Genomic DNA, 12,086 nt, shown 5'->3' with positions numbered 1-12,086 from the left:
CACAGATGGAATACACCCAACTAATCAGCACCCAAGTGAAAAACAAGAAAACTACCAACACGTCAGATGCTTCCTTTTTTTTTTTCTTTTTGGTTCTTTTTGGGTTTTTTTTTTAGGGGAGGGGTGGATTTTTGATTACAGATTCAATCTCCTGACAGTTATAGGTCGATTCAGATTTTCTATTTCTTTGTGATTCAGTCTTGATAGTTTTTTTAGTTTTTCTAAAAATTTGTGCATCTTATCTAGGTTGTCCAATTTGTTGACGGACAATTGTTCATAGTACTGTCTTCTAATAATTTATTTCTGCAGAATTGGTAATAATGTCTCCATTTTCTTTTTTCTCTTTGAAGGGGGAGGTCATTAGGTTTACTTGACGGAGGTACTGGGGATTGAACCCAGGATCTTGTGCATGCTAAGCACGCGCTCTACCACTTGAGCTATACTCGCCCCCCTTTTTACCCTCCCACACTTAAAAAAATTTTTTTTAATGGGGGAGGTTATTTTAGATTTATTTATTTTAAACAGAAGTACTGGGGATTGAACCCAGAACCTCGTGCATGCTAGGCATGCACTTTACCACTGAGCTATATCCTGCCCACTAGAAGCTGCCTTTATGGTCCCATCTGTCACTGCTAGCAGTGGGAACCACTACCTGGTCCGTGATGGCAGATTTGCCTTCTTTTGTGTTTTATATAAATGAAACCCATGTGCCTAGTTCTTATAGCCTGCTTATCTTAATATGACGTACAACTGCATTTGGTATGTTTAAAACATAATTTTAATGGCTGCATAGTATTCTAGCATACAGATACACCATAATTTAGTGCCTTTTTTGTGCATGAATGTAGTTTTCAGCTTTTCACTATTAATAAATGACACTGATGGATAGAGATCTTTCAGTGTATCACTGATTATTTCTTTACAGTGTGCTCTTTAGCCGTGGAATTGCTGGACAAAAGTTACGCTGTTCTGAGGTATTTGGGTTTTTCTGTTTTTGTGTTTTTTTTAAACTTGAGGGGGAGGTAATTAGATTTGTTTGTTTATTTACTGGAGGTACTGGGGATTGAACCCAGGACCTCATGTTTGCTGAGCACCCACTCTTCCACTGAGCTATACCGTTGCCCCAGTTCTGAGCTATTTGATACAAGTTGGCAAATCTTCCTGCAGAATACGATACCAAATTACTTTGCTATCAGCAGCAGAGGAAAGTAGCCATTTCGTTGAAATAACTATCAAAATTCCAGTCATTCGGGTATTATAGTTTAAGAAGATAATTTGTCCATTTGAATCTAGAATAAATGTGGTATCTCATTGCTCTAATTCAAACTTGATTCCTAGTGAAATTGAAACTTTTTCCATAGGTTTGTTGGCTATTTGCATTTCTTCTTCTGTAAATTATCTTTCTTTTTGCCTCGTGTTTACTTCTTAGTTTTTTTGGTTTTGTTTTTTGTTTTTCTGTTTCCAAACACCAGAGTCAAACTAGGTGCCCTATACTTACGACATTGAGTAGAGGGTGACGAAAGCATAGAGAGCCCAGTCCTGGTGAGGGGACTGGGAAGCCGGGCCGCAGTCTCACAGAGGCAGTTACTGAAAATTCACTTCGGGCTTCATACTGTGTAACACAGCACTCCCAGGTGTTGGGCTGATTTACATTGATGGTACATGGTAGAAGAAACCAGGTTTTTTTGAGATATAATTGACAAATTACAGTAGTTTCAGGTGTACAGCATAATGATTCAAAATACATACGTATTCTAGAGCAGCCACCACAGTATGTATAGTTAACATCCATCCCTGCGTATAGTTACAGACTTTTTTTCCTGTGATGAGAACTTTTAAGATCTCCTCTCGTTAGCAACATTTAAATATACAATACAGTATTCTTGACTGTAGCCACTGTGTTGTACTTACTTGTTTTATAACTGGAAGTTTGTACCTTTTGACCCCTTTCGTCTGTTAGGCCCACTCTCTTCCTCTCACCTCTGGCAAACACCAGTCTGTTCCCTGTATTTGTGAATATAGTGTTTTGTTTTAGATTTTGCATATGAATGAGATCATATGGTATTTGTCTTCATCTGACTTAATTTCACTTAGCATAATACCCTCAAGGTTCATCCATGTTGTTGCAGATGGCAGGATTTCCTTCTTTTTTATGGCAGAATGATATTCCATTGTGTAGAGAACACAACTTTCTTTCTTCATTCACCTGGGCTGCTCCTGTGTCTTGGCTTTTGAAGATAATGCTGCAGTGAACAAGCCCAAGTTCATTATCACACCTTGCATCCCCACTCATCTATCTTTGCTAGGGAGTGTGTTTGTTTCCTTCAGCTAAATACCCAGAAGTGGACTTGCTGGATCATGTGGTAATTCTGCTTTTAGTGTTTTGAGGAACCTCCATACTGTTTTCCACGGTGGCTGAACCAGTTTACATTCCGACCAGCAGTGCACGAGGGTTCCCTTTTCTGCGCATCCTTGCCCAGCACTTGTTGTTTCTGGTCTTTTTGATGATAGCCATTCTAGCAGATGTGAGGTGAAATCTCACTGTGGTTTTGATTTGCATTTCCTGATGATTAGTGGTGTTGAGCACCTTCACACTTACCTGCTGGCCATCTGGATGTCTTCTTTGGAAAGATATCTATCAGATCCTGTGCCCAATTTTAAATCAAATTCTTTGATTTTTTGCTCTTGTTGTATGAGTTCTTTATATGTTTTAGATATTAATCAGATATATGATTTCCAAATGTTTTCTCCTATTCAGTAGGCTGCCTTTTCATTTCATTGATGGTTTTCTTTGCTCTGCAGAAGCTTTTTAGTTTGATGTTGTCTCATTTGTTTATTTTTGCTTTTGTTGCCTTTGCGTTTAGTGTCAAATCCAAACAATCATCGCCAAGACTGATGTCAGGGAGCTTACTGCCTGTGTTTTCTTATAGAAGTTTTATGGTGTCAGGTCTTACATTCAAGTTTTTAATCCATTTTGAGATGATTTTTGGGTGTGGCGTAAGTTAGTGGTCCACTTTCATTCATGTTTAGCACGTCCTTGCCTAGTTTTCCCAACACCATTTGAGTCTGTCCTTTCCCCCATTGAATGTTCTTGGTTCGTTTGTTGTAAGTGAATTGACCATACATGCATGGGTTTATTTCTGGGCTCTCTATCCTGTTCCATTTATCTGTGTATCTGTTTTAATGTCAATGCAGTACTACCGTAGCTTTGTACTGTAGTTTGAAACCAGGAAGCCTGTGCCTCCAGCTTTGTGCTGCTTTTTCTAGTTTATTTTGGCTGTTTGAGGTTTTTGTGGTTCCATACAAATCTTAGGATTATCTGTTCTATTTTTGTGAAAAATGTCATTGGAATTTTGATTAGAATTGCATTGAATCTGTAGGTTGCTTTGGGTAGTTTGGACATTTCAACAATATTAATTCTTCCAACCCATGACCATAGAATACCTTTCCATTTACTTTCATCTTCGTTTTCTTTCATCGATGTGTTATAGTTTTCAGTGTACAGACCTTTTACCTCCTTGGTTAAATTTATCCCAGGGTATTTTATTCTTTTTGATACAGTTGAAATTGGAATTGTTTTCTTAATTTCTCTTCCTGATCATTTGCTATTGTATAAAATTTTGTATCCTGTAACTTTACCAAAAGTGTTTATTCGTTCTAGCAGTTTTTTGGTTGAGTCTTTTAGAAACCCTCTTTTCCATATATCTGGAAGTAGAAGTTCTCTAAAAGGCCATAATCTGCCGTGTACCTCTCTTCTGCAAGAAAAAGAAACACATGTAAAGTAAAGCAGTTCAACAGAAGCAGCTTAGACATGGATTAGAAGCAGAGAGGATTGACAGTGGCAGAGAGGAGGAATAAGATCAAAAAGTACTTTACAGCTGTAATCCATGAGGTTTTCACGTACCACGTGGGTATCTTCATATCCACTCGTTTATTTTTAGAAGAATCTTTGGAGATATGGAGAAGTCTGGGAGAAACCATTAGGGTACCCTTATAGGTCCTGGTGAAAGATACTCTTGAGCAGAAGCTGTGGCTGGAATTAAGGATGAGAGAGAGTGATTGGAGACATGTTTAAGACGATCTTGTCATCAGGAGGCGGTTAAAATATGTCTTATGTAATCCATCCCTTAAAGATTTATCTTGATTACCCATCACAAATAAGATGGTGATGTTTGGCATTTAAAGGGATGTTTCAGTTATTTTGAAATTTTACTTTTGTGCAACAACCTTGTTTTCTTGCAGTGTCAGATAAATGAGGCATTTAGGATACATACAGTGTTTGCTCTTCTAATCTTTGAAACCTTATTCTTTGGAGAAGACATTTTGAAACAGATGAAATAAAGACTTTTTCTTGGTATCAGTTTTCTCTGATTAGGAAACTGAGGCACAAGGATTTAAATAACTTCTTACTGATATTATGCAGCGTGTTGGCTTTAGAATCCATGTCAGGTGTGTCTGGTTACTGCGTTTGCCTCGCTTCTGTCAATAAAACATGCTTCCTACTAATATGTCTCTGAAAAAGTTGGGGAGCAGTGGAATGAGTTATCACTGCCAGTTTTACATAAGCATTGAAATTATTCTCCCTTGAAGAAATAATCAACGTGCTTTTGTTGTCTTTTACCTGAGTACCTAGATCCTATGGTGTATGAAAACATCGCATTGAGTATAGTAAAGACCTCTGGCCTTCAGTAAGTTATTTTTGGAAACATTTTGGAGGAGTTTCCACCCCTGGAGAGAGAGATGAAATGGGGTCCGTAATCAGAGCTATATATAAGCTTGTAGCTCTTCAGCTTTGACACTGGTGATGAAAAATAGGAAAAGAGTATCTTTCCCTCTGTCTTTTTCTAAGGGCAAATTTTAAAAATCTAATCCTGCCCATTAAATAAGACAGTAAAGAAAACGAGTTATAAAAATGACAGCAAAAAAGACTTGTCACTTGATTTTTTTTTAAACTAGAAATGTTTTTCCCCTCCTTCATTCTTTAGAATATTTAAGTGATAAATGTTTACTGGCTGTAGAATTTATTGACATAAATAAGCATTCTGATTCTTTCTAGTAGTCCTTCAGTTTCACTTCCTGAACTTAATAACTGATATTAATATGGGACTTCACCGTCGAAAACACATTGATTGTTGCTGTTAGTGGTTGTTGAATGCCTCCTATTTGCCTGGCACCAAACCAGTACCTTTATACACATTATCTTATTTAATTTTTACAACTATGAGAAGTATTATTGTACCCATTTCTATTTAAGGAAACTGAGGCTCAAAAAGTTAAATAAAGAGCCGGGATTCTGACTACAGTCTAATTGACTCTTACTACCTACTGTTGTATGGTTTATGTCACATTGACTTTCCAAACTGATCCTTCTCAGACACACCTTATTTGCTTTGAAGAATTTACATACTTAACGTGAGCATGGATGCATACTTAGGTGTGGAAGCAAAAAGACTCTACACCAAAATGTAGAAAATGGAAAAAAAAATTTTTTTGTATTTAGTTGTATTTTCTGCAAACATGAACATAGGTTCATATTATAATAAACATTTTTATGTTACATATTGAACTCAATATTCATTGAGACATGACACTTCTGATTTATTGTTGTTCATTTCTAGATCAACTGACCTTACTTCCTCAGTGGAAATCGAGTCACTATGATGTGGTGGTTGGCGTGCTGTCTGCTCGCAATAACCATGAACTTCGCAACGTTATAAGAAGCACGTGGCTGAAGCACTCACTACAGCATCCAGCGCTGAGCCAGCGGTAGGTTTCCTGATTTCACACCCTGCCTGATGTGCTGAATAAGTGTCCCGAAAAACCTCTTCTTGCTTAGTCCGAGATGTTAATTCAGATATGTGGCCTCTTTTCCTGGGAGAAGTGGCTATTTTGTTTTGTTTTTCCTCCATATAGTGGGGCCCAAAAAGTCAATTTAACCAAGGCTTGAAGCTGAAAGATATTTGGAGAAGAATATGTTCATTGGTTAACATACCTCATTTGAAAAATAATTTTCAGGAGGGGGGCCGCGGTAATTAGGTTTATTTACTTATTTTTGTGGAGGTGCTGGCGATCGAACGCAGGATGCTAAGCACGCACTCTACCAGTTGAGCTATACCCACCTAGCATACCTTGTTTTTATAAATACCTGGTTTGGTTTGTTTTTGTTTTTTGGCTTTTTGGTTTTTTTCCTTTGATTTAGATTAACAATTCTTTAAAAGTCTTTCTCTGTTAGACACGTGTGTGTCTATATGCTTTTGACTAACTTTACAGAGATACACCTGGACTGCCTTCAGTCCTGTAGTGCCGGGTGGTTGTGTGGTCTGCGGTTTGTGTAGTCTGCCCTGCTCTTCTTCCTGAGCGCCCTTCCAGGCCCGAGCCTTGGTCGCAAGTCACACGTTGACGTTAGGTGACTCCGAGATCAGTAGCCCAAGGCCTTAGTCTTCTCAGGGAAGCCAGCCTCTGAAGATGATGTAGTGAAGGCTGGTGGCAAAGTGTGGAGGTTTGGGCTTCTAGTTATGTGACGGTAGCTCTCTGCTAGTGTGAAGTCACTGATATGCAGTGAAGGCCCTGAGGGTGGCATTAAACCTGCACATTTGTGACTGAGTAGCACTACAAGGGAATTGCAGTTGTGAATTTTCTTGTCACCAGTAGTGAACATTTATACATTTCCTGTCTAGCTCAGAGCAGCTTCCATTCCTCTTCAAGATGGGTTTCTCTAGTTCATGATTGCAGTGAGAACAGAAGCCACTGCCCAGCACGTGAAAGGACTGAGAATCATCACTCCTGCCAGAACCACCTGGAAAACCTGCACTTCCTGCAGTCTCTCCCGGTGCAGCAAATAATGACCCCTCTCTCCCAGGTGCTCAGACCAGAAACCTTGGTGTTTTGTTGCGAATGGAGGAGGAAGTCCCCCTTGTGGGGTCTTCATGGATCATTCCACCAGGGCAATGAAAACTACCCTGGGAGAGGGTCCTGAGAGGGCGGCAGAGTGCCACACGATGGGGAGCGTCCAGGGAACGGGCTCAGCAGGCAGGTGGGGCCCCAAGAGAGTGAGGACCGCGGGCAGGTGCCTTTATTTGAGGTCAGGGTGGAAAGTACAAGCAGAAAGCGTGAGGGCATTTCTTTGTTGGGCTTGGCTGTCACTGGGTCACTCCCAGGGCGGGGCAAGGAGGCAGGGCCCAGCCTTGTCCCCAGTGCACCCAGTCATCTGGAGAGGATGCTCACAGGTCCGGGTGTTGAGGCATCAGGAAAATACAAGGTTTTAAAATTTTACAAACTCTGTTACCTCATTCTTCTTTGTCTCACATGCCACATCCAGTCCATTGACGTATTTTCTTGCTGCTGCCTGTAGATCATATCCAGAGTCCAACTTCTCACCACCATTACCACTACTGTCAGAACCGCTGTCCTGATCTGGGCCACCGTTACCTCTCACCTAGATCACTGCAGAAGCCTCTCGGTCTGAATTTCCTGCTTCCACCCTTGATCCCTTATGTTTCATTTTCTGTACAGTAGCCAGAGTGGTCCTTTTAAAGTGAGGCTAATTATGTCAGTTTTCCGCTTACACCCCTCCGCTGACTTCTCTTCTTGCTCAGAGTGAAATCTCAAGTCTTCACTGTGGTCTGTGACCTCATCTACATCTATGTCCCCTGCACTGGCCACCGTGCGGTGCCTCAGTATACTAAATGTGCTCCTGCCCCAGGGCCTTCGCACTTGCTGTTCCTCCTCCCTGTCCCACTCTTCCACTGTGTGTCCGTGTGGCTCACTTCTTCACGTTCCTCAGGTCTCTGCTTGGATACCACCTTAGCAGGCAGCACCATTAATATTAAACAGTACCATTCCAACCTTGTCCTCCCTCACTTGGCTTTATTTTTCTCTATAATACTTATCACTGACTAGCATGTTTATTATATTTAGTTGTATGTTTATAAATTGTTTGTCTTTCCCTAGTGGAATATGTGTTATGAGCCTAGGGGCTTCAATTTTTTTCATTGATGTATTTCCAGCGCCTAAAACCCAACTTGGCACAGAGTAAGGTACTCAGCAACTATTAAGGGAATGACTCGGAGCTAAATATAATGAGGAAAATGGACATTTCAGGCACTCACCAGTAATTTATGTATTATCAAAGTATTTTCTTTAAATTTAGTAAGCTTGGTGATTTGTTTTATAAAAATGGTGGGATGTTTGTATAGAAACAGATATTAGCCAAAAACTTCTTCCTGGGGCAGAGTGATTTTGTGGACCTAGTAAGACTATTTAAGGTAACTAAAAAAAATTTTGATAAATATGTGCAATAATTTAATTAACAGATTTATTCAAGGCTGTTTATACTTTTATTCTAAATGCTGGTTGTTTATAAAAGGTGTTCTGCCTTAATTGGTCATTAGTGAAAAGGAAGTGTGCATTTCTATGCTTATGGCTTACTTTCAAATCTTGCATTTCACTGAAGGAGCCAGATTCTACATATATTTCAAAGACTTTATTTAATTAGAAGCCTTTGTACTGAGGCTGTAAGTTGCCAGTTTCACAAGGAGTTATTAAGAGTGCTGTGTATACAGGTAGTGTGCTGTGTGTAGTGGATACACAGGTACAGGATGGGCTGAGTCTGCATGGGGGCTGGGAGTTGAGAAGAAGGAAATGGGTGTAGCAGTGTAATAAGATGTTCTCTGTGCTGTGGTAGAATCAGGTGTGAAATAGCCTGGAGTGTTTAGGAGACTCCACACAGTCCTGTGTGGCTGGAGTGCAGAGCTCAGGGCGAGGGTGGAGAGCCTGAGGGAAGGGGAGAGGGGCAGAGAGGGAGGCTGTCACCAAGGGAAGGCGGGAGGGCTGATACCCGGCGTGGCGCTGGTGCCCAGGCCGGGCAGGGGGTGAGCCTGTGCAGATGGGGGCTGCTGAGGGGCTGGGCTAAAGCCGCGACCTTTTAAGAAGTAACATAATTGAATGTAGAAGGAGGAGGCGGATTTGAGGGTGGTTGCCAGCTTCAAACATGAGAGAAAAAGCAGGCTTCACGGGGAGGGAGCCATATGCAGTCCAAGGTGCCTGCCTGCGGCGGTGCGCTGGGGATGCTTGGCAGCCGGCTCTCTAAAGAGAAGGCATGCTCACCCGTGCGTGCGTGTTTCCTGCGCATCTTAGCGCTGTGAAGGCGGCGCAGCGCGTGGTGGAGCCATAATCACACGTCATACTCCTCCTTACAGAGTCCCACATAGCCGACCGATTCTTAGGCTGCTTCCACTGCACTGGAGCCTCCTCACGGCTGCAGCTGACAGCTGCAGCTCTGACACGACTGTTCCCTGTAAGGTAAAGGGTAAGACTGAAGTGACAACTTAGCTGTGTGACAGGACTTTACTCTCAGTGAGGAAGTGAGTGACGTCTTTGCTGAATCAGATAATAGGTTTTGAACAATGGAAGAGTATTTCCTCAATTTTTCATACTCTTCACAATGGAATGGCCACAGGCAGGTCGCGTTTTTTTTAAAGTTACCATTTTAATCATTTTCCAGTGTACAGTAAGTACATTTGCAGTATTGTACAGTCATCACCGCCATCCATTTCCAGAAATTTTTCATCATCCCAAACTGAAAATCTTTGCCCATTAAACAATAACCCCCACTGCCCCCTTCTGTCACCCCTGGTAACTTCAGTTCTACTTTCTGTCTATGAATCTGCGTATTCTGGGTACCTCCTCTAAGCGGTTCATAGGATATTTGTTTTTGTTTTTTTTTTTAACTTTTTTTTTGAGTTATAGTCATTTTACAATGTTGTGTCAAATTCCAGTGTAGAGCTCACTTTTTCAGTTATACATGCACATATATATATTCATTGTCACATTTCTTTTGCTGTGAGCTGCAAGATCTTGTATTTCCCTGTGCTATACAGTATAATCTTGTTTATCTATTCTACATTTTGAAATCCCAGTCTGTCCCTTCCCACCCCCCGCCCCCTTGGCAACCACAAGTTTGTATTCTATGTCTATGAGTCTGTTTCTGTTTTGTATTTATTTATTTATTTATTTTAGATTCCACATATGAGCGATCTCATATGGTATTTTTCTTTCTCTTTCTGGCTTACTTCACTTAGAATGACATTCTCCAAGAACATCCATGTTGTTGCAAATGGCATTATGTTGTCGGTTTTTATGGCTGAATAGTATTCCATTGTATAAACATACCACATCTTCTTTATCCAATCATCTGTTGATGGACATTTAGGCTGTTTCCATGTCTTGGCTATTGTAAATAGTGCTGCTATGAACATTGGGGTGCAGGTGTCTTTTTGAAGTAGGGTTCCTTCTGGATATATGCCCAGGAGTGGGATTCCCAGGTCATATGGTAAATGCATTTTTAGTTTTTTGAGGAATCTCCATGCTGTTTTCCACAGTGGCTGCACCAAATTGCATTCCCAGCAGCAGTGTAGGAGGATTCCCTTTTCTCCACAGCCTCTCCAGGATTTGTCATTTGTGGACTTTTGAATGATGGCCATTCTGACTGGTGTGAGGTGATACCTCACTATAGTTTTGATTTGCATTTCTCTGATAATTAGTGATATTGAGCATTTTTTCATGTGCCTATCGATTATTTGTATTTCTTTCCGGAGAATTGTTTGTTTAGGTCTTCTGCCCATTTTTGGATTGGGCTGTTTGTTTTTTCTTATTAAGTCGTATGAGCTGCTTACATATTCTGGAGATCAAGCCTTTGTTGGTTTCATTTGCAAAAATTTTCTCCCATTCCGTAGGTTGTCGTTTTGTTTTACTTCGCATTTTTAAGTTTAACCTGCATTACTAACATTTTCTCTGTCACTAAATCTAGACAGTCAGCAAAACAATAAACCAAACCCTTATTTGTAGTGTTTGCCAGTTTCCATGGGTCATGTTCCCACCACAGCCAGCTTCAAGCTACTAACGTGACGTCTCTGACCACAGGGCTGGGGAAGACAGGCGGGAGCGCTGCTTTGTGGGATTTCCACCACGTGGGTGCAGTCGGTGCAAATCACCCCAGGAGCGCAGGCAAGAGTGAGATAACTAAGAAGTCATGAATCCAATTATTTCCTCTGTTTTTAAAGTATTTAACTGTAAGTTTATATAAGTTAATTTTTAATAAAGGCTGTGCTTCATAACCAGCTCACAGATTCCTTGAGAACTTTGCAGTTGGCCCCCATGACCCAGTCAGAGCCACTGTCTGTGGGCCATCTGGGTGAAGATATACCATGAATTGATGGGTCTTTTACTTAGAAGCTGAGGCCAAACTAGAGATGCCAATTCAGGAATCATTCTCAGTCTAGTTGAAGCCTTGGGAATAATAATTGTTCAGCAAGAGCGAGTGAAAAGAGTGAGTAAAGTGAGAAGAGGTCCCAGGGCAAAGCCCCGGGGTCATATCCACTCGCACTGGACCAGCTGGGCGAGGACAGTTGCGGAAGCCCGCTGGGCGGCCACATGGAGAAGGGAGCGAGCTCTTCCAAGAGCTGCAGGAAGCCGCGAGGGCGAGGGCTGGACAGTGTCTGCTGACTTAGCAGCAGGTCACTGGCTATACTGGTGGTGGACGTCTCAGTGGGAACGGTGGGTATTGAAGCCAAAATCTGCTTTGTGACATGAGCAACTAGAGGCTGCAGTTTTAGTTATTCTTTTGTAGTACTTCACTGTAAAAGAAAGGATGGGGGCCAGGAGGGATGGTAGGTAACAGAAATTAATGTCCAGGCTTCATCATATTTATAATGTGTAGGGAAGGAGCTGGGGGCACAGGTAGCTAGTGAAGCAAGGTTGAGGAGAGGAGGGGACCTCCTCTTGGACAGAGAGACTAATCTTGAGGGGGAGGGTGTAGCTCAGTGGTAGGGTGTGTGCTTAGCATGCACAAGGTCCTGGGTTCAATCCCCAGTACCTCCACTAAAAATAAATAAACCTAATTACCCCCCCAAAAAAACAAAGAAAGACTAATCTTGAGCAAAAGGAACACTTTCTGAAATAGAAGAAAGCCAGTAAAGAATATTGCAGATACAGATGTGTTTGTGGGTATGGGCAGGGGAAGTTGACTTTGCTGTAGTTTGCCTTGAAAAGACATGAGCCTTTGCTGGTGGCCAGGCCAGACAGCTTCA

At 41.4% G+C, this 12,086-nt stretch overlaps 1 protein-coding gene across 10 annotated transcripts in view; it reads left to right on the top strand.

Moving 5' to 3' along the window:
* Positions 1-12,086, top strand: part of B3GALNT2 (beta-1,3-N-acetylgalactosaminyltransferase 2) — a 49,251-nt gene that overhangs the window by 4,520 nt on the left and 32,645 nt on the right. For all 10 annotated transcript variants that reach the window (XR_012077278.1, XR_012077279.1, XM_072971001.1 and 7 more), the window contains exon 2: positions 5,619-5,766. Coding sequence is in view for 8 of the 10 variants with exons in the window: in XM_072971001.1 (XP_072827102.1) it covers positions 5,619-5,766 (148 nt within the window). In the remaining 2 variants the exon portion in view is untranslated. The remainder of the gene's footprint in view (positions 1-5,618; positions 5,767-12,086) is intronic.

The sequence above is a fragment of the Vicugna pacos genome, chromosome 11 (assembly GCF_048564905.1).
Source record: "Vicugna pacos chromosome 11, VicPac4, whole genome shotgun sequence".
NCBI classification, from domain to species: Eukaryota; Metazoa; Chordata; class Mammalia; order Artiodactyla; family Camelidae; genus Vicugna; species Vicugna pacos.
Note: the sequence above shows the minus strand (reverse complement) of the source record. Positions and strands in the feature narration are given on the sequence as shown.